Source organism: Bombina bombina, chromosome 2, assembly GCF_027579735.1.
Source record: "Bombina bombina isolate aBomBom1 chromosome 2, aBomBom1.pri, whole genome shotgun sequence".
NCBI classification, from domain to species: Eukaryota; Metazoa; Chordata; class Amphibia; order Anura; family Bombinatoridae; genus Bombina; species Bombina bombina.
Window position 1 is genome coordinate 1,021,367,139 of NC_069500.1, and position 26,557 is coordinate 1,021,393,695.

The 26,557-nt window shown below is 39.0% G+C and overlaps 1 protein-coding gene across 6 annotated transcripts in view; it reads right to left on the minus strand.

Annotated features, from left to right (window-relative positions):
* Nucleotides 1-2,449: 2,449 nt before the first annotated feature.
* ANXA5 (annexin A5) overlaps nucleotides 2,450-26,557 on the minus strand; it is a 194,263-nt gene continuing 170,155 nt past the window's right edge. For all 6 annotated transcript variants that reach the window (XM_053703609.1, XM_053703610.1, XM_053703604.1 and 3 more), the window contains 2 exons: nucleotides 26,350-26,472; nucleotides 2,450-3,054 (listed from right to left, as the gene is read on the minus strand). In XM_053703609.1, coding sequence (XP_053559584.1) covers nucleotides 2,992-3,054; nucleotides 26,350-26,472 — 186 coding nt within the window. In that variant the 3' untranslated portion in view covers nucleotides 2,450-2,991. The remainder of the gene's footprint in view (nucleotides 3,055-26,349; nucleotides 26,473-26,557) is intronic.

The following is a 26,557-nucleotide window of genomic DNA, read 5'->3' on the forward strand; positions in this document are numbered from 1 at the left end:
CATGACCTCAGCACTGCTGATGCTGATTTGGCTGCTGTTCATTTCTTCATTTTTTTTTATTTTTTACCTGCAGCTGGGAGCAGCTGAGTATACTTTTTACACAGAACTTACTCTGATGAGCTGAGGAAATTGTGAGGTAAAATATCTTCCTTTTTTACATAGAGATGCTCAGATGATGTTTTCCTGTCAGCTTTTTACAGTTATACTGCATCAGTTTCAAGTGATTTAGCATATGAGTATTATATCCCTTTAAGCTTCTATGTTGTTGCATGCTTTTAAAAGGTGGATTATCAGTTTAGCATCATCCCGATAGGCAAATCCTTATTTACAATAGTAACTAAGTTGAATCAGCGTTAAACCTCCTTAAGGGAATACAAGAGTGCAGTCTACCCCAGTCTGCACATTTGCAAACAGAGTTTGTGCTATATCTAAATATTAGTTTGTAAATGGTTAGCAGGAGTTCTTTTGTTCTGGGGGACAGGGAAATCAGTGAAAAGAATAAACATAAAACAATATACTAATTTGCAATAAAAACTGCAGCTTTATTTTGTCAAACGTGTATATATATATATATATATATATATATATATATATATATATATATATATATATATATATATATTGGTTTATAATCATATAGTTTCCCTTTTTTGTTTAGTGTCCCTTTAAGTTCCAACACATTCTGGGCTTAGGGAGCAGCTGGATTGGGGAACACATTTCACCAGTTTAGCTACCTTAGGGACTCCCCTGCCTTCATCAATCCCAGTCTGAACTATGACTTTCCCTTACATCTCCAATGATCCATCTACCACTGTCTTCCTCCATGTGACCTATCAATCCACTTGTCTGATTTCTCTTATTCCACTAACCCACCCCTTTCCTCCTCCTGACTATTCTTTCTCCTTCAGAATCCTACCTCCCTATCTCTGATCTCCTGCTCTCCATCCTCTCTCTTTTTGATCCTTGCCTACCATCTTCTGATTTCTTCTCATCCCTCTGACACTTCCTTTTCCATGGTATCAAACTGATTACTTATTGCCTCCCTTGGATCTCTCTCTCACCCTCCTTTTTTATGGCTCTCCTAATCTTTTGCAATTCTCTTTAATATCTCTTTTCCTTTGACACATCACTCTCTCTCAGACAACAATGTATAAAGAAAGGTGTATAATGTATAAAGTGTATACTGCATATGTCCCTGCAAATGGTGAATAAATAATAGATCTCCCCAACTGAGGATTGAAGTTTAAGGCCAACGCTTGCATATTAGTCATTCAGCAAGGCTTGATATTATACATTTTTTACAACACATCAAGATGCACTGTCTGCCGAGTTAATTTATTTCACAACCCGATTGTTTCTAGCACAAGAAAATACAAAATAGATCATCTTGCCTCTAGCATAATATGGTTGGCTTCCTATAACAGTGAGGGTGCACAACCCTATTTGTTTTATATAAGAAACTTTTACTGCTACCATAAAAAGTACATTAAATACTTTACTTATGCATATTAAAAAAAATCTGCAAACATTTTATGTTCTACAATTTCAATGTACTTTCATTATTTATTTTTCATCTTCCCTTGTAATTTTGCTTAAATTTTAGGTTGTATTAGCCCCATAATTGTAATTACATACACCAGAAAACTAAACCATAAAAAATGGCAATGCGTGCAGCCAATTTAAAACGGAAACAAATTTGTAAGTCTGTGGAATACAGTGGCATCTTCTGCACTTTATAAATAATCTAGGAAGACTCATAGGGGCTTAGGAGAGCGCCTATGTCTTTCTTACAGCAGTGTTTGCATGTGTCTTTATAACACTGATACAATGTTTGCAGCTCTCCTGAGCTCATATGAGCCTACCTAGATTTACTCCTCACAAAAGGATACCAAGTGAACAAAGCAAATTGATAATAGAAGTAAAATGAAAGTTGTTTAAAATGTCATGCTCCATCTAACCCATTAAAGTTTTATTCTAAACTTAGTGTAATTTAACAGACCATTCTTTTTAAAGGGACAGTAAAGAATACAATGCCTCTAACTGTGATAAGATTTACCAGATATATGGCACAATGATAGATTAGATGATGCTTCACTATGCATATTGGAGTCTCAGAAAAAAGTACAGCAAAATGGTTCAAAACACAAACCTTATACAACATTTCAGATCATCAGTGGCATTGCATAATGGATACCCAATGTGCCCCCCAACAGTGGCTTCTTACTACCACTCTGCCCAGGTACAGTGGCAGCTACAGCTAGCGACACCCAGGTGGCCCAATCCCACCCGTTACACACCTGGCCCTGCCGCAACACACCCATTCTCACCCTTCCGTTGAGGCTCTGAAGTGGTGGGCCACTTGGGACGTCACTGCAGATCATCAATAATTGTGTATACTACAGTAAATTAAAAAAAAAGGTGACACTTGTGCTATAAAACATAAGCCATGTGTGGGGAAAAAGGTTTATTATACTTCTTTATAGGAACGATTGATCTCTTTATTATTCACAAAAGTGATGTAAAGAAATTGTTATTTATCCTTCAGTTATCTAATACTGTGAAAGGCAACAATGCTAAAATACATTTAAAGCATTTGTACCATTTCTACACTGTAATTCTACAATATCTCAAGTATAAGCTTAGTTTAACAAATATAATCAATATACTTTATCATCCAGCAGATAAAAAGTGCGTTTACATGATAATTTATATCTTTCTAAACAGAATTCCCATAAAAAAAAAAAAAAAAAAAAAAAAAAAAAAAAACACACCACAAAGATAACTGTTTCAGTTTCATAATATGAATTTTAACAGCACTGGCAGTTTTGGTCCTAACTAAAATGTAATTTACTATAAACTTGTGCAAAATGGAATATATGTATATTCATGTGCACTGTAGCTAATCAAGCATTAATATAATTAAATAGCAATGGCTCTAGTAAGTGAAGCAGTAACAGCCCAAAGCTGGTTTCCTTATGGTTACTGGAAAAATTATTCATCATCCCCACCACAGAGAAGGAGAAGTATATTTCTGTAGTCACCAGATGTATCTCTCTGCAAGGAAAGAGAAAGCCGTTAGTCATTGCCACATGTTTAAGCTGAGTCACATTATATAAATATTGGGAAAAAAAAACACTTCAGATAATTTTGAGTAAGAAAATCCTATGCAAAGGTGACTTTACTTCTGTTATCTTGAGCACTATATGGCCACAGGATTTGCACAAAAGTTTGTAACAATGTTATACAAAAGAGTTCTCATCTCACATACATGCTCCCGTGCCTACCTCAGTATGCTCTCATGTAAAGGGGCATATTTAAGAAGGTGCGAGCGGACATGATCCGATATTGCGGATCATGTCCGCTGCACATCGATAAATGCCGACAGCATACGCTCTGCAATGCCACTCCTGCAGATTGGCCGCTAGCAGGGGTTTGTCAATCAACCCAATCATATTCGATCGGGTTGATTTCCGGCGATGTCTGTCCGTCTCCCTCAGAGCAGGCGGACAGGTTATGAGCAGGGGTCTTGAAGGCTTGCAAGAAACATGGAGCATCAAGCTCCGTTCGGAGCTTGATAATTCGGCCCCCAAAATGTCAAAGTATACCAACAGAACGAGGTCAGATATTCATGAACTTTTAATTGTATGCATTATCTGAAAGTTTAGATTTGACTTTAATGTTAATTTAAAATACACCATATACTAGGAGAATAATGCACATAATTTTTAGCAAACATTCAATGGATATTGTTTAGCTCCCACATTAAAAAAGGGTCATAAAAGTCAAAATCAAAAAGTTTTCACAAATCAGATGGTTAGTGCAGTTTAAAAAGAAAAAAAAGTTGCAATTTACTTTTGTCACCTTTATGAAAGAAATCTACATTTTGACAATAAGAGTCCCTGAGCCATTACTCCTGGGAGTTATACTCCTGGCCACTAGGAGACATGAAAGATCCCAAACTCCAAGAGCCCTTAAAATGATTGTGAAGGCAAAGTCAAGACTAGAGGGCACATTACTGGAAACTAGTCTTGTCTTTGCCTTCACAGGAGGAAGATGAAGAAGGAAGGTGCACCAGGTGTTTATGCGAAGGATTCTCAGATCTAGTTTTCCCCTCAGAGAGCTACAGTCTGGTCAGATGGATGTCACGTAGTGGCTCAAGTACACCCTACAGGAGTTACTTACAGGCCTGCCACAGGTATTGCAGGGAATGGTCCCTAGCCTCCTCCTGTCAGTTCAACACACAAATAGATCCTCAGCCAATCAAGTGCTGTACATGTGACAGCAATTTACTGGAAGCAGTTTTTTGAAGCTTATTATAAGTCCAGTAGTATGGGTGGCTTTCAGGTAAGTGTGGGGGTAATATTTTTTTATTACTTGTCTGTTTATTCTATTATAAAGCATACTGATTCTGTCCCCTCTGTTATTTCTTCCTCAGATGCTAGATCTTCTGAACACTTTCCTACTAATATTAAGTGTATCTATTGAAATAATCCCCCTTGCTCATGCTCTTGTTTCCAAAGTTATATCCACCCCCCTCCCATCTGAACTACACAGATGAGCTTCAGAGTTTGCTCCAGGAATAAGATATAGTAGAGCATATGAAATCTTTGAGATGTTCAAAGCCATGCCCCCTCAAAGTAGGCATACAAAAGGTGGTCTCTGATAATCCTACTAGCTTTTCTAACTTTAGTATGTCCAAGTATGTTAAGTTGAACATTCCAGGTCCCGTTTCTTCTGAAATATCCTCTGTGGGTGAAAAAAAATTCAGATGATCAAGAAAATAAATATTCCACTTTTTTGTTTAATCTTTAACTCATTAATTCCCATTTAAAAGACATGTTATGTTTTAGTCTCTCCTGAAAAAGAGACTGATCTGAATTTCTAGCCAGACAGAATGTCACAGCAGTGGTTTACATCCATCAGGTGGGAACTCAGAGTTTACTGGCGATTAAGGATGTTTTACTGAAGAAAAAAGGCAGCACACTCGGTATCTCAAGAAAAAACAGGACTTTGTATCCACATTTCATGTCGGAATAAACACAATGACACAGGGAGAAAAATAGGGGTGTATCCTTACGCGTTTCGTGCCGTGCGGCACTTAGTCATAGGATGTTAAAAATTATGTAAAAGACCCCAGCATAGCAAGACACATTAATGGGTTACACTTCGCACATATACCCCAATATGAATGTTAAGGTGATTGACGTTGTGAAACTCCCACCTAGAGGTGGCAATAAATATAAGATCCTATGAAAAAGAATTATTCTGGATTTTTACACTCAATACTAGAGAGCCCCATGGTTTAAACAAAGAATGGGACATAAGTTACTTTATAGAGTAATATAATATACATTCTAACGGTATCAGGTTTACTATATCTGGCTCATTGGAAGCAATGTAATTTATTAGTAACAACTCTAGACAAATATGAGCTTTTAAACAATATGCATACGTGAAGAATTGAAGGTTTCTTTTTCTTCAAGAACCCATTGTTATGCAGGTTTAAGCTGCATGTACCATAACACAATCTGTTCCATAGAGTTATGCACCATAATGCAATATGTCTCAAATTGTTATGTACTTTCATATGTTTTTTGTGGAGATACTAACTTTAATTGCATACAAAACACACACACACACACACACATTATACATACACATTTATTATATATATATATATATATATATTTATTATTATTTTTTTTTTCTCTTTTTCATAATTTATTAACTTTTAATATGGAGCATCCTTACTGGCTTCACAGCCACTAACAAACTTATGAATTGCATTAGTTATGTCTGTATTCTCTTTTTCTTAAGAGTTTGATATGCAGTTTCTCACATTTGCAAAGCATTTTATTATGATCTTAGGATACATGGCCTATTGATTTTCAAGAATCATAAAGGTACCCATTTAATTATTATGTTTTGTTGACAGCGACAATTTCTCTCTTTTTTAGCTGAGGAATGCTTTTTTTTCCTTTCTTTCTTTTGATATGAATACAGTGTAATTAAAATACAAAAGGATCACTGAAAACATATTTGCCTTGTTCCCTCCATGACTAATTGTTATTTTTTGATTGGCAGCAGCAGGGTATATACCTAACTTGTTTGTACTTACCTGTCATCCTATGACTAAGTGCTGTACGGCACGAAACGCGTAAGAATACGCCCCTTTTTTCTCCCCGTGTCAGTGTGTTTGTATCCACATTCATGTCGGAATAAGGTTAAATTTTTTTCTTGCAATACCGGGTGTGTTGCCTTTTTTCTTCAGTATTACCTTCCGAATTCACTCATCCTCTCTTTCTGGTGTGCACCTCTCCACTTCAGCTGGATCATCGAGGAGCTGCCTGTTTTGCTAAGTTTGTGGACAGAGTTAGTGACTGATTCCTAAAGGTGTTCATGGAGCCGTGCTGAACCTTCTTCCTGATTACAGATGTTTCCCTAATTCTGACTTGGGCAGAGAAAATGCCTGTAATAATTTATGCAGTTCATATTCCAGGGGTGAGTATTTGGGAAGCAGGGTAGTACCTCTTTTAAAGACCCTATGGATAGAAAATTTGAGTCTTTTCATAGAAAGGCTTTTCAGCAAGCAGGTTTTATTTATAGGCCTGCAATTAATATTGCTTGTGTAGCTGCAGATTCTACCCATTGGTGTGGGGGTTTATCTGAGTAGATGTCTGAGGAGTCTGCTTGTGAAGAGTTTTCTAATCAATTAAAACTCTTGAAAACAACTAATGCTTTAATTTGTTTTGCAGTTTTTTTTATTACGACCAATGCTAAGAAAAAGTCTCTAGCAGTTTTAATTTGGAGGACCTTATGGTTGAAATCATGTTCTGCTAGTGCTGACAATTTCTAAATCCAGAATTCTGTCTCTGCCTTTTAAGGGAAAGGTGTTGTTTGGGTCTGGTCTAAATAATTTATACTGTGACTAGGGGGAAATTAGTTTTTTCTCTCTCAGGATAAAAAGTCTAATAGTAATTCTAGAGCTAACTGTTTTCCTTCCTTTTCTCAATCTGCGCAGAGTTGAACTTTTTATGCCTATACCCCGAAACAAAGCTATTTCGTGCTCTCCCGTCTGAAAGGACCATGATTGGTCAGCTGAGAACACGTGATGCGGAAGTAAGCACCTAACGAGGATCAACGAAACTTCACACAGTGAAGCACAGGAGACACAGTGGCGTCTGAAGAAAATTTACATCAGAGGCGAGACAAACTTGCTTGACCTTATTGGGCACATTAGATTTATACACCAACCTTCACCTGCAATTAGTAGGAGTCCAGGACAATATAATATCGTTCCGGATCTGTATTGAAGGGAGTCACACTGTGTATTCAAGTGAAGCAAGTATTGTAAAGCAAATACTGACTGTTGATCCTGCAGCAACTATTGACTGCAGGATTGAACTTTGCACAAATAGCAACTCTAACGATATATATGGTGTATAACTGGGTATTTTAACACTGTATAATAAACAGTAGGATTTTAGAGCTATAGTAGGATATCAGAGCTACAATACTCTTAGAGTACATTTACGCTACTTTTATAGAATATATATGCATAAACTTGAAATTCACTAAAGTTAATGTATGTTTTAATGAAGATATTAGTAACTATCGGTGACCGGTCATTTTAAAAAAAAAATTTATAGAATAATTTTTTTATTATTTTTTATTTAGCAATTAATAAATTGTACATGATAAATGTTTAAATCAGTCTTTATTGGTTTTGTTGATAGATCCTCTGGCTATAGTAGCGCTGATCCAGGCACATCTGCACTTTAATTAGTGGCTATCCTCTCCGACTATAAGACTGAAATTGTTGATTAACTAAGCAAGGAGATTTCCAACTTAAATCTCAAATTACATCAATTTGAACCCCTAGACACATTTAAGACTGCCTACAAAAACTTAAGGGAAGAACTAGACACCAAAGAAAAGAAGATAATTCAAACCAAATGTGATAAACTTGCTAGAGATATTAAAGACTTTGAAAAAATGGGATGAGAAAAATCCTAGACGTAGGAGGAATTATCTCCCGTCTAAAACAAATAAAGATGAAGTGGCATCCTCAGAATGTGAATCCTCTGCAGGATAATGAAGAGGGTGCCACCAATAGAACTCTATTGGTGCAAAGTGCTAGTGAAAGACAGGCTATCTTCTAAAAAAAACGAGGTATCAAAGTAGCCAAAAACAAAAGAAAAAGAAGGGGTGGGCAGGCAAGATCGAAAGCTCAGAAACAGGACGAGGTGGGGGTACAAAAACAACTGTGGGAATCAGGAGGATTGAGGGAGGAGACCACGGTGGTAAACTCAGAGAACGTCCAAATTATAAACCTCACAAAACCCTTACCCCTCACCATATAAGCGTTTTAAATAGAGGACTATCCTTCTCTCCAACACACAATTTAAATCACTTTAAATAGATCTGTATGGGGGGCGGAGCTAACCGTCAAGCTGGAGAGACGTTCATGAAAAGAGCTCTCTCTTACTTTTGCATTTTAAGCATAAATAAGGAGTTTTTATATGTAGATATCTGTTTGTCTCTCATAGGCTCAACTTATAATCTACTTATTGAAGGCTGATAAGTGTGTTTTGAGTGCTTCCAGCTTTTGGGCGAAGAGAAACTTGTGTGAATCGGCACTGACCGGATACTGAGGAACTGCATTGTAGTGCCAGGAGGTGATCCCAACTGGCTGCTTGACACCCACTACTGAGCTCCGGACTGATTATCGGCTGTCCCCTTGATTGCGCATCACTGCTGCCCGGAGGGTCGGGGCTCCGCTCCGGAGCGGCAGCTTATTACCGCATGTGTGATTGTGAGAAGACACCGAGGCCAACTGTCAGCCGCAAAGAATCACTCATGCTTTGACCCCTACCTTTTCTCTTGTGAGGAAGTTTGCTTCGGATGACAGGCCGGTTCCGGACGGGACTTGTGTGGGCCTTAGCAGGAGGCCGGAGAGCTGTGCTGCGCCACTTACTTTTTGGCGCGAACCCTCGCCATCTTGCGGCCTAACCCGTTGCAGGACCAGGAGATCCCAGGCGGAGTGAACCGGTGCCGATCTACAGCTAGCAGCCAGTGAGGAGGGTAAGAACCTACCGCAAGCCGCACCACACTCTTGCATTTACCTGATGCTGGGCTAAGAATATAGAACAGTGTAACACTAATAAGTGCCCTATATGCAGCTAGATTATCCCAGTTTGTAACGGTCCCTGCTCTGGCTATCTAACCAACTCAAGCCAGAAGTGGGACACTTGCCTCTCAGAATTAGCTTGGTGCCATACATCGGACCTGTTGGGAAAAAGCTTATCCCCATTCAGCACACATTTTGCATCATATATCCTGCACAGAGTAATAAAATTACAGACTTGGCTGATTAGCTTACAAAATATAAATGCAGGTATAACTGCTTTGGATCAGAACTAGCCAAGCTTTGCCAGTTAAAAGAAATTGAAGGAACACAAACAGCACCCATAACAGGGCTAGTGGTAGAGCTTAATGAGGTGGATTTGAAATAAAGAGACATAATTGTACAGAACTGCGGCAGACATCAAGAATTGTAGTAAATATAAAGACAGAGAGGTGTAGCGTTATCACTATAAAATCTGTTAGCACATGATACCGAACACCACTGAATACAATTGTGCTTTGCTGGCCTCTATCCCCTTCATTTCCTGCTGAACGCTGTGTCAGTAGGTCATACCCCATTACCCCTGCCCGTCTTCGTCCAGTGGGGACAACTGCCCTGGGGTATAGAGGCTGGTGACATTAATTAACTTCCAGTGTATGGGATGATGGAATGCATGATGACCCATCTACATAGGAAAAAGCCACTGGGAGATGTAATGAGTTAAAGATGTAAAGATGTGTTTTTGAAGTGGTCCAACAATCACACACTGCTCAAGACGAACTACCACAAGTATATATGGAACAGTGCTCCTCTCACCTTACACTATTCTTCCCTCATAGCATTACATAAGCATACTGCCTGAGCATATGGGATGAAGAAAGTGAGGCAGCATTATTAATATATGGAATAAACGCCCCTACTTAGGTAGAGGGGGAGGGTTTTGAAGAACAGTCCCAGAAACACAACCTTTAGTTAATTAAATTGAATCAAAAGGACTTGGCTCTTGATATCTCCTGATTCTGCAAGATTATCTAGACTGTCTACCTGACCGGGGTAGGGACGACACAGAGAGATATTCATTATGTCAACCAGGAAAGGGAACAAGACGGATAAAGGGATGAAGAGCACATCTATGGAGACATTTTTCAAAACGCCCAGAGCCCATAAAGTTAAAGATCTTCTTTTAAATGAAGTGGAGGAGGATCCTGAATCTGAAAATGAGGGAGAACCTGAAGACATGACTCCTGTGACCAAGGCGGATCTAAATGCCCTGGTATCCAAACAGGATATTGCGACCAATTTCGATAAACTCTGGGAAAAGATGGATAGCTTTCAAGAGAAGATTACCAACAGTCTTACTGATATCAAAACTGAAATCTCTGAACTGGGCAATCGGGTAGACTCATTGGAAACAGCAACTGATGAAATGAGTGAAGAAGTAGCTGAAGCAGCCCAAACATTAACAAACCAACAACAAATGATAATGGAGCTAGAAGAGAAAATTGAGGACATTGAAAATAGGAGCAGAAGATCCAATATCCGCCTCAAAGGGGTCCCTGAGACAATTGGAGCAGAAGACCTGCACGACTATCTCCAGCAACTATTTAGGGCAATACTGGGAGCATCAGTTGACTCTGAAGTTCAAATAGAAAGAGCCCATAGGGCCCTTAGGGCTAAGCCCAAACCAGATCAACCCCCGAGAGATGTTATACTTAAGCTCCTGAGATACCCCGATAGAGAAAAAATATTGTCAGCTGCAAGACACAACCCCACGTTTAAATTCCAAGGCAACGTTATTCAGTTTTTTCAAGATTTATGCATCAAGACCCTACAAAGAAGATATACCCTCCGACCACCCACCCTCCTCCTCAGGAAACACCACATTCCATACATATGGGGTTTCCCCTTTGCCTTGCATGTAGTGAGAAATGGCAGAACTGCCACGATCAAGAACACAGCGGAAATACCTGATATTTGCAAATTTTTGGAGCTGGATCCACCAGAAATTACAGAAAAGGAAGCAACAACAAGCTCTCTGGAACTTTCTCACTCTCAGGCAAAGTCTCAGAGACCGAGATGGAAAAAAGTTACTAAAAAGAAAGCTAAGACTTGAAAACTAGATATAATAAGGGCAGCACCCACTGGAAAGATTTTTACTTTTCTGCTGTAAATTTATAAGACATAGGCAAGGATCATTAACCCCATGACAAAGAGAGGGGTTGAGAGGACACTAAGCCTAAGAGACTGTTGTATGATCATTAACGTTCATAAGATGCTTTATATTGTGGTTTTTGTTGTGACCATGTACAAAACACACACTGTGGTGGTGTTGGTAAAAGATGACCAGCACACTGTTATATTGTAATATGTTTTTGGTTATATTAATGTTTATGTTTTTGTTCTTTGGAGTCACGGGATGCCCCACGAGTACGCAGAGCTCATCAATCATAGGTGAATCGCTAAGAGGTTGGGAGAGGTCTCATCAGAAAGAGAACAAGGTACCCTTAGAATACCCAACCACTGGTAAGAAAAGAGTAGTGCACAAATATATGCTTAAGAATGTCATTAGCTAGAATAACATTGCTCTCGCATAATGCGAGAGGTCTCAACACCGACATAAAAAGAAGGACAGCACTGACTAATTATAGACGACTGAAAGCTACTGTAATTTTCCTCCAGGAGACACATTTCCTGCACTCCACCATTCCCAAATACTGGGCTAGAGACTTTCCACAACAATTCCACTCTACGATAGATTCTAAAAAAAGAGGAGTCTCTATTCTTATACACTCCTCTATACCTTTCACACACAAAGAAACTATAGCAGACAAAGACGGCAGATACCTCCTGGTGTCAGGTCAAGTAGGGGGAATAGATATAGTCTTTTGCAACGTGTACGCCCCAAATGAACAACAAGACAAATATTTTCAAAATATATCTCATCTACTAACTGACTGGTCTAGGACACGTATAATCTTAGCAGGAGACTTTAACATAGACATACAATCACTGATGAAACACACATCCAACCTGCAATCTAAAAAGAAGACTAGACAGAAAGGGGTAGCTAAGAACATAGGGGGGATGCTTGAGCAGCATATGCTGCAGGACACTTGGCAAGTACTTAAGGGGGATGCTAGAGACACCACATTCTACTCATCGGCACACAACAGTTACTCGAAGATAGATTATGTGTATACGAGTCAGATACTGCAACCGATATTACAACATATAGATATTCTTCCGTGTGTATGGTCAGATCATTCAATTACTAAACTATGTCTAGGGGACCTATTGGACCCAAAGAGAACAAAATCATGGACTTATGATCCGTCTTGTATTAAAAATCCGCTCGTAAAAGATAAAATTCTTAAGGATCTAGAGGAATATTGGCAGATTAATGTAGATACCACGAGTAACCCTATTATACCATGGGCGGCACATAAAGCAGTGATTAGAGGTATATTAATTAAAGAAAAGACAGCAGCTAGGAGACAACACACCCTACTCCTGACACAATTATACTCGGAGATTACTTCACTAGAGAGGGCACATAGAATAACTAGATCCCAAGCCACATTGACGCAATTGCAGAGCACTAAGAATAAGCTACAAACTATATTAAATGAACAATCCGTCAAAGCGGCACACAGACTGAAAACAAACTACTTTATCTTCTCAAATAAACCTGATAGATATCTAGCGAAAAAAATCAGGGACAATTATCAGGCCTTATCAATACCGAGCATACAGAACTCAAAGGGACACATGACATCCCACCCACAGGAAATTGTTGACACATTTGCTCACTTTTATAGCGACTTGTATGATGGGACTAAAGTGCAACACTGCCCTCTGACGGAAAAAGTATTTGATTCTTTTTTACATAAAGCGGACCTGAAGCCAATTTCTGAGGAAGATAGGGAAGCCCTGAACGCTAAAATTACACCTGAGGAGGTACGAGCTGCTATTAAAGATCTTAAACCTAGCAAAGCCCCAGGTCCAGATGGATTCCCAGGGGAATACTATAAAGCTTTTAGAGATATACTATTGCCTCACCTGGTGGTGTTTGCTAACCACATTATGGAAGGGGGAGAAATACCTACAGAACTGCTTCAGGCTAGGATAGTGGTGATCCCAAAACAGGGAAAGGACCCCCATTTCTGCGCTAATTATAGACCAATTTCCCTTATCAACCAGGACCTTAAAATAGTTACTAAAATACTAGCTAATAGACTGAAACACATCCTGCCCTCAATCATACACCCTGATCAAGTTGGATTTATTAAGGACAGGGAGGCCCCCGACAATATACGTAGAATGGTATCGGTTATTGACTTTCTTCGAGACAAAGGGATGCCTTCTCTGATCCTATCTTTGGATGCGGAGAAGGCATTCGACCGAGTTGACTGGAAATATATGTTGAGTGTGCTGTCACTAATGGGTTTTGAGGGACGGTTTGTGAAGGCCATTAAGGGATTATATTCGACACCCACGGCACAGGTTAGAGCAATCGGACACCAATCTGAGACTATACATATACTTAACGGTACACGACAGGGATGCCCCTTATCACCCTTAATCTTTGCGCTATGCATAGAACCCTTAGCTGCATATATACGTAATTGTCCTGATATCTGGGGACTGGAAGTAGGGAAGATACATCATAAAATTACCTTATTTGCAGACGATGTGTTGCTCACCATTACGAAACCGCTCATCTCGTTACCACACGTATATCATGCCATACAATTATTCTCCCAGATATCGGGGTATAAAATTAACGCAGACAAATGCGAAGCACTCCCCCTATCGCTACCTAAACATACCATGAAGGCAATTGAATCAAATTTTGACTTCAAATGGGTATTAGACGGGCTCAAATACCTAGGGATAAAGCTGACTACCCACTCTTCTAAATTGTATGCTGCAAATTATTTTCCCCTTTACAAAGCAATTAGGTCAGACTTAGGAAGGTGGAGGAAAATGGGATTCTCCTGGTATGGAAGGTTATCTGCTGTCAAGATGACGATTCTACCCAGAATCCTCTATCTGTTCAGGGTCCTCCCAATTAAAGTTATCAGTTCAGACTTAGAGAACCTCCAAAAAGACATACACAGATTTCTGAGGGATAATAAACACCCGAGGATCCCACACCAAATCCTGACAAGACATAGACAGTTGGGGGAGGTGGGTGCCCCTAATTTGCACGATTATTACACAGCAGCTAGACTAGCGCAAAATTCAATGCTTGGGAGAAGACAAAAAGATGTTCTCTGGCCTGCCTTGGAGGCTGCTATGGGGGGAATGGAGGGACCCGAAGATATTCTCTGGGGTAACATAAAGAATAGGGACTCAGAGATCTATCATAATAAATCCACAAAATTGGCCAAACAACAATGGACCAAGATACAGCGGATAGGGAAACTGATACCTAGACAAACCCTGATAATACCACTAAAATACTTGATAAATGAAGAGTTTCTATACCATATCAAAAAATGGGAAAATAAAGGCTTATACAGGGTGGCAGATATATATTCACAAGGCAAATTACTGACCTTCACACAGCTTAGACAGAAGCTAGAACCTATTCAGATACACTGGTTCCTCTACTTACAGATCACATCAGCTATACAAACATATATCAGTAAGACCACAATACACAGTCAAAAAACGACTCTCGAAAATTTATGTTTAGCAATCAACAGACCCAAGAAAGCAATATCTAGATTATACATATCACTACAGGAAACTAAATACACGACTAAATCTACATTGCTACTAAAATGGGAGGAAGATATTGCTAGAGAACATACGATTGATGACTGGAATGATATATTTCATTACGCTAGTAAGGGCCTCATTAGTGCAGACCTCAGAGAGAATGTACTGAAGACAACCTTTAGATGGTACTTAACACCAATGAAAACATCTCATATGACGTTAGGAAACTCTAGATACTGTTATAGGGGTTGTAAAGTTAGGGGGTCATATCTTCACATGTGGTGGGACTGCCCTAGAGTCCAAAACATTTGGAGGAAATTGTCTTTAATGCTCAGCACCCTGTTAAACGAAAGGATTTCTCTTACACCAGCCCAGGCGCTGATGCATGAGACACTCCCGAGACTAAACGCACATATAAACACTTTCATTAGAATCCTATGTACCACCACAAGAATAGCTATAGCTAAATATTGGAAAAATGAGGCGCCAACATGGACAGAGGTCCTCAACAGAATACAGATGGTTTATTCGTTGTACGAGACAGCAGCATTTATTCAAGACACAGGGCCTACATTCCAGAAGATCTGGTTTTACTGGATAATCAGGGAAGGTGAAGGGACAGGGTAGAGGAGAGGGACGAGAATTTCTTGGAGACAGACAATGACTGACTTGATATAGGAGACTACCCAACAAAAGGAAAATTGATGAGAGAGCTACTAATAGCCATATAAATAGGTACTAGGTTGGGGGGCACCCGTGACTCCATGAGTTTGATGTGTTGCAATACAGGAGTTATTGAGTTATGTTTATTTGTTCTATTTAGATAAATGATATTACTGAAATTAAAAGAATATTACCCCCCAAGATTATATACTTCCAATATGAACTACAATAGCCAAGGACATATAAAAGAAGTAATTGAGGGAAAAATATGAAAATGAGAGAAACCTCCATAGGCTTTGAGATAGACTGCAGCAAAGGTAGTAGATTAGCTTGACTGTTGATATTTTATAATTAAATGATTAAGGCCAAAGTTAGAAAGTTTCAATTGCAAACCTGCTCAAGGAATGGTCCCTAGGCGAGTACTATGAGATCCTTAGAATACAACTATGAGTAAGGTAATAGCTACTCTGCTGCTGTAAGCTCTTTGTATTTTTTTTTATGAATCTTGTGCTTTTTCTTTTGTCTTTCTCATTGTATGTCACATGTAATGTATCAGTTGTAAATGGAGGAGGTTTGTGGTTTAATAAAAAATATTTTATCTAAATAGATCTGTACCTATTTATTAGGAAACTAGTTTTAAGAAAAATGTACACCAAACATGACGACAGCAATCTAGATGAACAGGGATTGTTGAATTGAATCTCTCTTCTTGAAGAAAATGAGGAAGATCTCACCACACCTACTAATTGGTTAACAAAATTAAAAACAAAATCTACATTTATACCCCTGTTTTCTCAATTGCATCAGGCTGAAATCTACTTAAAAGTAGTAAGCAGGGATATTCATAAAGTAAATACTAAGAACATCTCTAATTTGAGTGAACACGAGAAATGGGCACTTAAAGAAATACAAACCTGGCAGGACATTGTTGTGAAACCATCAGATAAGGGTGGGAATATTGTTCTTTGGCTGAAGGAAATTTATGTGATAGAGGCACTAAGGCAACTGGGTGATCAGAAATGTTACAAACCCCTTTTTGGGGACCCTACTACAGACTTTCTATTAAAGTACAGAACTATAATAGAAAGAGCTAAATCAGAGGAAACAATAACCAAGAAAGAATATAAGTACTTGACTGTTGACAAACCAAAAACAGCAACACCATCTTCTTCCAAACAGTCATAAAAACATGACAACACCTCCGGGAAGACCAATTGTCTCTGGCATAGGCAGTCTATGTGAACAAGCATCAAGGTACATAGATTTTATATTAAGGGACATTGTTTTAACACTACCCTCCTATGTCAGAGACACTATGGATGTCTTACGAAAAATTTAAGGTATAGTTCTGGATGATAGTACCTTTCTCTCCACATGTGATGTAGAGTCATTATACACATCAACTGACCATAAATGGAGCCGCTTTGCAGCCGAATACTTCCTGAAAATGGAAGCATCAGAATGTACAGAGAAGAACATGTTCATAATACTCCTGCTTAGGTTTGTCCTCAGGTACAACCACTGTGTGTTTAATGATAAGTTATATCTCAAAATACAAGGCACCACCATACAGACAGCTTGTGCCCCACATATGCTAATTTGTATTTAGGATGGTGGGAACATGAAACAGTCTTTGGAGAAAAAAAATGGCAGAGTATATGGAACACATCTTGTTGTGGCTGAGGTACATTGATGATATCTTCATCCTGTGGAGGGGGGATGGAAATACTTTCAAAATGTTCATAAGTGAAATTAATCTAAGTGATTTGAACTTAAAATTAACTTATGAAATCAATCCTTAGAAGGTAACATTACTGGACCACATTGGACTAACAGGTTAATTAGAAGTAAGGCACAAAGAATGTTAGTCACGGTATACCGGAAGTGGTTAGCTCCATGCATTGGTGTGATTTACAATGACTATGTGGTAACCTGTAGGTCATTTTGGAAATTATATATATATATATATATATATATATATATATTTATATAAAAAAAGAAGATGCAAATGCATATTTCAGAGCCAGATATTTTTTCTTCTGAAAGTGCAACGCACTAAGATCTGTGCAAATCCAGACCTTAGTTTGTTGCATTTTCACAAGAAGAAATCCAGCTCCGAAAAAAGCCAAAGGCCGCAAGCAGCGCTTTCTTCTGCATGTGGCAGTGAACTAAATTACCAAATGTACATGTCAAAATTAGATAATAGAAGTAAAATGAAAAGTTGTTTAAAACTGCATGCTCCAGAAAATTGCATGCTCTAGGACTTCCGGAGGAGGAGCCCAGGTGAATGGTCATGTGAGACACCTGCTCCGGCTCACCTCTCCTGCAAGCTCACTGGCGGGAACTCTGCGCCCAAGCCCTGGGACCCTGGGCGGCTTGCATTAGCCAGAACTACCGCTGCCGGAATCTCCTCTGGTGCCATTCCATTGCACCTTGCTGCATGTAGCAGCCATACAAGGTCCTAATCTCTCCTACCATTCTCCAGCAGAGATTTAATTAAAATTTCCATACATTGGCAGAAAGCTGGGAAGGAGGACAAAACTAAAGAGGACGACTCTCTGCCTACTGTCCAGACCTAACGCCGTTACTGCCCAAACTACCTCTTTTCTAACAGTGATGCTCCTATAAAGCCCTACCAGCTTTAAATGCAGAATGCCCTCACCTGCCTAAACATAAAACAAGACAGGCTTAACACCGGAGACCTCAGCCTCCTGGGACTTTAACCTACTTTTATCCCTTAACAATCTGCGGCAGTGGAGCTGAACCTAACAGCGTATCCTGGCACTGATCCTTGGTACACCCTTTCCTTTTGCTCCGGCACTCTTACCTGGTTTTGAGGTGGGAGCTCCTGGCCGCCTGGAGGACCTTGGGCGAGTGCGGCACACCGGATGCATCGAGCCGCGGCGTCCCTGACGACGGGACGGTGAGAAGGCGCAGGGATCCACGGGGCGCTGCTCCCCATTGGCCCGGACGTCCCCTCCCACCGGTGCTGCGTGAGGGGCCCGGGTCACGTCCATTTGCTGCGCTGCTGGTCCTGTCTTGAATCGCGGTGATTCCTCCTGCAGTCTCTCCGGACTGGTCTTCGGAACTTTCTTCCTACCTCTGCCGACTGAGTGCTCCCCCTCCCACCGGTGCTGCGTGTAGGGGGAGACCGGTCTCTCAAGGAAATCTCCACGGACATCTCTTATCTTTGGCCAGGGGCCGGTAAAGTATCAAATTGACTCATTCTCATGTCCTCTTGCTTATGTTTGTTTCCCGAATACAACCTCTCTGCATGTCAATTATTTACTACAAGTAAACTGCCATTAATGCACTTGCTTGAACTGTATTGGCTCTGTACTCTTTAAAGAAAGGGAAAAGGGGAAGAAAAAGGAAAGGGAGAAAAAAACCTTCCTAATCAGGCTAATACCCTAAGGCCGGCTGTTAACACCTTCTACGACAAGACTTTGGGCAAAAGTAAGGGAAGGGAATCAGAAAAGAAGGGAAGAAAACAAAGGGAAAAAACACTGAACCGCAAATTACCAAGAATTCAAACTGGGACTTTATTATATCTGTTAAAAAATGTGCAGAACTTAGATATATGGACATAATCTGTATGACTCCCGTCTTTTTCAGTGCTTCTTAAACATAGAGGGGGAGAGTGAAAGAGAAGGAAGAAAAGAAAGAGAAAAAGAAACAAATCACTTTGAGAAATGCTCTAATATAACTATGCTGATACTGCACTTATAATCTTATAAGAGTATTATAACTTCGCTGTTTCTCTATTATAACTTAAGGCTATAGCTCTAGATCTTTTTATAAATCCCTATGAACAACATGACTACATTACCAGAATGTCACTATATAGGATCTTAAATGTATGTTGAGCCTGAGTTCTACCCAGCAACACTGGCCTATTATTACTAATAAAGAGGCCATACCTATACCTACAAACTAGTAATTATTACTCCAGCACTAGATAGGCCTATTAAAAGCAGCTTGGCCAACATTTTATTAGCCCTATACTACTTCCAATTAATGATATTGGTGCATATAGAAATATACAAGTAAAATTATACTCCTTAGAAAGGATCAGTACATCACTCTAAGACCATACCACACTGTCTCCACTTCTTCTGTTTATCTCATACATTATGAACACAACTCTCTAAACCCTTTCCTCTCCAAAACTATTCATAGGCTCTGTTATCACTAAAAGAGCGAATAACTATTACCTACCTTGGCTACCCATACAGTACTACTACCCATTAGACTACTGTTTGTAAAGCAAAACTTCAAATCTTACCATAGAAATGCTACTATTTAAAAAACATTTGTTATATTGTCTCTCATATTACTTGCGGGTTAAATGAAAATCCCTGGTCTTTTCACCTGGATTTAAAATTATAAAATTTAAATACACAGAAAACCTGACTATTTCTATAAGAAATCTATAACCAGAGTACTTGTGAAAATAATCTAGTGCTGACATCTAGAATCAACTCATATAGAGAGTGACCAACCTATACTGCTATTCCTTAGCAGATTAGAAACCCCCTATCTTCTGAAGAAGAGAGGAACTGAGCATCTGCCTAAAATCCCCCTACTCCCATATCAAAGAATTATGTAATTGTCTGCTTTGGTTATAACACTAGGGACAAAGCACATTGTAGAATCCTATTATTTGTAACCTTCACTAATCGCACAAAACTGCTATTCTGCCACAATCATAAACACCCTAACGTCACCTGCACTAACACCCTATCACTTATTTCGGTAATAAGACTAAATTGATTCCTTACAGAACCTCACATTAGCCACCTTAAACTAGCTTAAATACACGACACCTCACTTTTTCACTTAATACCCCTGATCACAAATATTGTCTTTTATAACACAACTTACCCCCACTATTCCTCACCTCACTGGCCCTCACATTCTGTCACTTCTCTGGATCAATCTCATATAAGAACACACCCTCACTCAATCCCCTTGGCTTTCCCCCTCCATTTTTTTGGAAGGGCCCTTCACCAACACCCTCCTCCGTCACTATCACAATTAGACACGTGGCTTATGGATAAATTTGTATCTATTACATCTAAGACACCCTCTCCAAATATGGCAGCTAGACAAAGGGACAGGAAACCTAAAAATACCCAGGAATCTACCACTGAAGCACAATCTACCTTAGCCCATACAATAACGATGCCGGAACTCTCTACCCCACAGAGTCTGGTTGCAAACATCACAGAAGCACTTACACCTAAATTTGATGTTCTTAGGGCAGAGATTAGGCAGGACATTTCCTCACTCACCCAAGAGATTAGACAATTCTCCAGCAGGCTGCAAGAAATGGAGCAGCGAGTATCAGATCTAGAAGACCTAACATTAGGGCATAGCTCTAAATTAGAAAGTTTAAACAATAATACTCAAAAAGTTTATGATAGGCTAGAGGATCTGGAAAACCGCTCCAGAAGAAATAACATTCGGATAATTGGTCTTCCAGAAGACAAACAATTTGACGATTTATGTTGCTTTATTTCAGACACACTCACAAAGGCCCTTAAAATTCCTCCAACCTATCATTCAATTTTGGTGGAGAGAGCCCATAGGTTAGGCACCCCCCGTTCAGATAACAAAAACGGCAATCGTCCTAGACCGGTTATTGCAAGACTACTTAACTTTCAGGACAAAAATATGATATTACAATATTTCCGGAAAAACCAGCCCATCTACATAGAAAATGCTAAAATTTTAATTTTCCAAGATTTCTCTGCATACACAGCTTCCAAGAGAAGAGAGTTAGCCCCAATCTGTACCAAATTCATACAGGATGGTCACCATGCCACCATAATTTATCCCTCCAAACTCAGACTTATAGTTAACAACACAACACATATATTTGAAGATGCCCAGCTGGCTGAAAATTTTTTCAAAACTATGAACCCACAACCTCACTAAAAAATGACTTCGCCACACATTGAGAAATTAGGCCTTGTGATTAGGGAACCCCCTTGGGATAGGGTGGTCTTTGTCTATTGTATGTATGTGGGTTTTTTTTTTTTTTTTTTTTTTTTTTCTCCTTCCCTCTATCTCGACCCCTCCCCCCCCTCTCCACAATCTAGATGACACAAGGGATTAATAAATTAAAAATAGTATCATGGAATGTGGGAGGCATCTCAACTCCCATTAAACGAAAGGCGATACTTACACATCTGCGGAAGGCTCAAACCGATATCGGTCTTTTACAAGAAACCCACCTAAATTCAGAAGAATCTTTAAAACTAAAGGCGCAATGGGTCAAAGAGGTCCTTGCAGCACCGAGTGCTGGAAAAAAGAAAGGTGTGGCTATACTGATTGGAAAAAAAGCCAAAGTAGAGATACTGCACTCTGAGGCTGACCCCGGGGGGAGATACATAATGGTAAAGCTGAGGAACGCACAGATAACTTATACAATATGTAACATATACGGACCAAATACCTCCGACCCAGAGTTCTGGAATCTAATCCAGTCAAAACTCCTATTAACCTCTGAAGGACATTTGATCCTAGGAGGTGACTTCAATATGGCACCACACTGTCCCCTAGACAGACTTAGAAACAATGTCAAACAGTTAAAACAAAAAAAAGATAATCTAGACTCCAAAATATTCAATAAACTTAAGCACAATTTAGCATTATGTGACATCTGGAGAGTCCAGAACCCTGGCGCCCAAGACTACACCTGCCTTTCAAAAGCTCACAAAACCCTTTCCAGGATTGATTTATTCCTAATTGATGAACGTATTGCAATAACAAAAGTAAAAGCAGGATTAATGCCAATCCTTCTATCTGACCACGGACCCATTACTCTTGAACTTTACTTTGATCAATTTAATACGAATACCTCACGATTCTTTTTTCCTTATCATCTAACTACAGACCTAAAATTTAAAAAATGGTTGAGGGATAAATTTGCAGAATATGTTAATTTTAACAAAGAATATATACAGCGCCCCGATATATTCTGGGAGACTGCGAAAGCAGTTCTTAGAGGAGAAATTATCGCCTATTCTGCCATCCTATCCAAAAAGGTAAAGTTAAGAGAGAGGGAGATGAATAATTCCCTGATCAATTCATATAACCGTTTTTTACTTGAAAAAACTCCTTTAAACTGGGCGAAATATATTCGTGCCAAAAGCATTAGAGACACTTTTGCAATGACCCAAGAAACCCACAGAGAACTTAGGTTTCAAGCTAAACTTTATAGATTTGGTAATAAATCTGGAAAAATGCTAGCCAAATTAGTTAAAAATGAAGGAAAAAAACCACTGATAGAAAAACTAACTCATAATGGAAAACAGGTAACGAACCCAGAAGATATAGCGGGTATATTTATAGAATACTTTCGTGACATATATACATGCAGAGGCTATGATGCTGTGAAAGCATCAGAATTCTGGAGTAAAATCTCCTATCCTTCAGCCTCGGATGAAGAGACATCCAATCTTAACTCTCCCATTCTAATAGAAGAGATAGAGGAAGTAATCTCTAATCTTTCCCTTAATAAGGCAGCAGGTCCGGATGGACTTCCAAATGAATTTTTCAAAATTTTATCAGCCCAAATAACACCTTACCTGAGCAATCTCTTTAACGAGATGTACATTAACGGCAAATCGGCCTCACCTTCCTTCTCCTCCTCATTTACGACCCTGATTTTAAAAGAAGGGAAAGATCCATCTCAAAAAGAGTCATATAGACCCATTGCCCTCCTAAATTCTGATTACAAAATCATGACATCTATCTTAGCAATCAGACTACAGAATATCTTAACAAAAATAATCCATCCGGACCAAGCTGGCTTTCTTAATAACCGAAACTCGGCTGCAAAAATTAGAGAACTTCTTGTCACTTTAGACTATACTCAGAATCCCCCCTCCTCTGAGGTGGAGAGAGAGGGCACCCCTGATTTAGCTATCCTGTCAATCGACGCAGAAAAGGCGTTTGACTCGGTTATTTTTAACCATACAATAACATCTTTATCAAAATTTGGGATTACAGGAAATTTCTCTAATTTCCTAGAAAATCTACATAAACAATCCCATACGAGATTAATAATAAATAATATTAACTCTCCTCCTATTATGATGGGTAGGGGGACGCGCCAGGGATGCCCTCTCTCTCCGCTTCTCTTTGATATAGCCATTGAACCCCTGGCCATTATGATAAGAGCATCTTTAGAAGGCATAAAAATTCGGAACTATGAAATAAAAATGGGACTATATGCAGATGATCTTTTAATCTATCTCTCCAATACAAAGCTTAATATACCAAAACTTCTCCAAATAACCGATCACTTCGGTCTATTTTCAGGGTACAAAGTAAATAAAACAAAGTCTGAGATTCTCTGGCTGAGGAGAAATAATAGTTCCATTCTAAACACTCCATTTAGGGTGGTTCATGAATCCTTTAAATATCTCGGGATCCACATACCAATTGATCTAAAAGACTTATATAAACTTAATATTACGCCCATATTAACTGCCTTTAAGGAGAAATTAAAAAATTGGCAACATCTGCCTCTATCCATATCTGGCCGATCAGAGTTATTCAAAATGATTCTTCTTCCTAAAATTCTCTACATTCTGCAGAACGTCCCGCTAATCTTATCAGAGAAGGACATTCGCTTCTTTAATACTATGCTTAGACAATTTTTATGGCAAGGGAGAAGATCTAAGATATCCCTTGCCAAACTTACTGCACCAAGGGATCTTGGAGGCTTAGCATCACCCAATATTAGATTCTATAACCTTAGCTTCCTAGCACGAATAATTACGGACTGGATCTTCACTAAGAACTATATCCTTAACAATGAGTTAGAAAGGAATGTCTGCGAACCATACCTTCCATCAACCATGATCCACTGCCAACCAAAGAAGCTCCCAGCAGAGATCAAGAAACTTAAAACCATATATAATCCAATCAAGGCTTGGTGGAAAACAACCAAAGCCTTGGCAATAAACACCACGGTTTCAAATTATTTTCCTTTGACAGGGAATCCACAGTTCCAAGCAGGTATAAATTCAGCAGTCTTTAATCGATGGCATAATAACGGCCTTGTCAGATTATCTCAATTAATTGACAGTGATAGAAAACATACTAAAACCTTCGAAGAATTGAAGAATGAATTTAATCTTCTTAATAGAGATTTTTTTGCATATCTGCAAATAAGACATTATATTGCCGAATTAACCAAAGAGGGGGGCTGGTCTTGGGTGCTAGGTAAACTGGAAAGCTGGTTAACCTTAGTTAAAAACGGACACACATCTATTACCCCGTGCTACCGTATACTCAGCACTAATCAGGGTGCTTCTACTCTGGATAAGATGGCAGTGATATGGTCCTCTCTTATACCCCAGAGCAACATAGAACCAAAAACTCTTCAGTTATCAATTAACAAAGTATCATCCACCACCCTGTCAGCCACCTGGCGAGAGGCACATCTTAAGCTCCTTCACGGGGCCTATTTCACCCCGGAGAAAGGCCTCAGAGTGCACAATCAACAATTTAATAAATGTCCAAAATGCTCTTATCTTGCGGCAGATCTGGTACATATGTTTTGGAAATGTCCTAAAATTAGACGGTTCTGGAACAAGTTAGAGTACTGGCTTAGAACTGCCTTGAAAATCGAGACAATTACTTTATCACTATACCGAATCATATTATGTCTGAATTCAGAAAATAGTTACCAGAGGAACGAAAAGTTAGTAAATCTCTCTATCTTAGCATCTAGATATTTAATCTGTAAAAAATGGAAAATGAAAACACTGCCGACTATTACCGAAATTAAGAACTACTTAAAAAAACAATGTGTACTAGAACAGAAAGACACAAACATTGACAAGGAATCAGATATAAAACATTTCTTTAATAAATGGGCAGCCTTTATTAAAACATTTCATGAAAGGGAAATTGATTACTTGATTTTTCCATTTAAAAACTCAGAAATAGTTCTCCTTGGCATCTGGTAGTTGGAGAGGGGGGGTAGAGTGTAATTGATATTTTCTCCCTTCTTCTGGGTTTTTTTTTTTTTTTTTTTTTTTTTTTTTTTTTCCTTCTTTTAGTTAGTTTGTTCTTGTTATGTAAATATAGATGACGTCATGGAGGTCATGACGACTGAGAGTATTGGTTTGAAGTTTCAAAAAAAAGGGAAAAAAACCAGCAGAGTATATAACTCATTTATCTGAAACACGGATAATTCTGTCAATTATTTTTTTTTAGGTCTGACCTCATGTTTTCTTTATCTTTCTGTATAAGCCCTGCGTGGCGCAAGACATGGTTTCTTATTTTTTTGTCTCTTCTCTGTATACATTGCTGGATATAAATAAAAGTTTAAAAAAAAAAAACTGCATGCTCCATCTAAATCATGAAAGTTTACATTTAGGGGCCAATTTATCATGGCCCGAATGGGGCCGTATACCCTTGTTTCCTCACGAGCCTTTAGGCTCGCCGGAAACAGGAGTTAAGAAGCAGCGGTCTTAAGACTGCAGCGCCTTAACTTGAACACCTCCTCTGAGGCGACGGACATTAATCCACCCGATCGGATTGACACCCCTGCTAGATTGGCCACGAATCTGCAGGGGGCGGCTTTGCACAAGCAGTTCACCAGAACTGCTTGTGCAATGATAAATGCAGACAGCATATGCTGTCCTCATTTATCGATGTCTGGCAGACATGATCGCTACAGCGGATCATGTCTACCAGAAACATGATAAAATCGTCCGCTTAGACTTCACTGTCCCTTTAAGCTAAATTTAAACACCTAAGATTGCAGTATTCCTACTTATATACATATTTTTTTATATAAAAATTACCTTTATCATTTGGTACAGGGATTTTCCAAAGTTCTTGCGGAACTCCTGCCTTATGTCTAGCAAGTCAATCTCACTTCTGGAAACCATAACTCTTACCAAAGTGCAGTCATCAGTACCAGCTCCCTGAGAAATATAAAAAAAACACACAATTACTAACCTTAAAATGTACTTTCCAATATACTTCATTTGGTGAGCTTTTTCTTCTAAT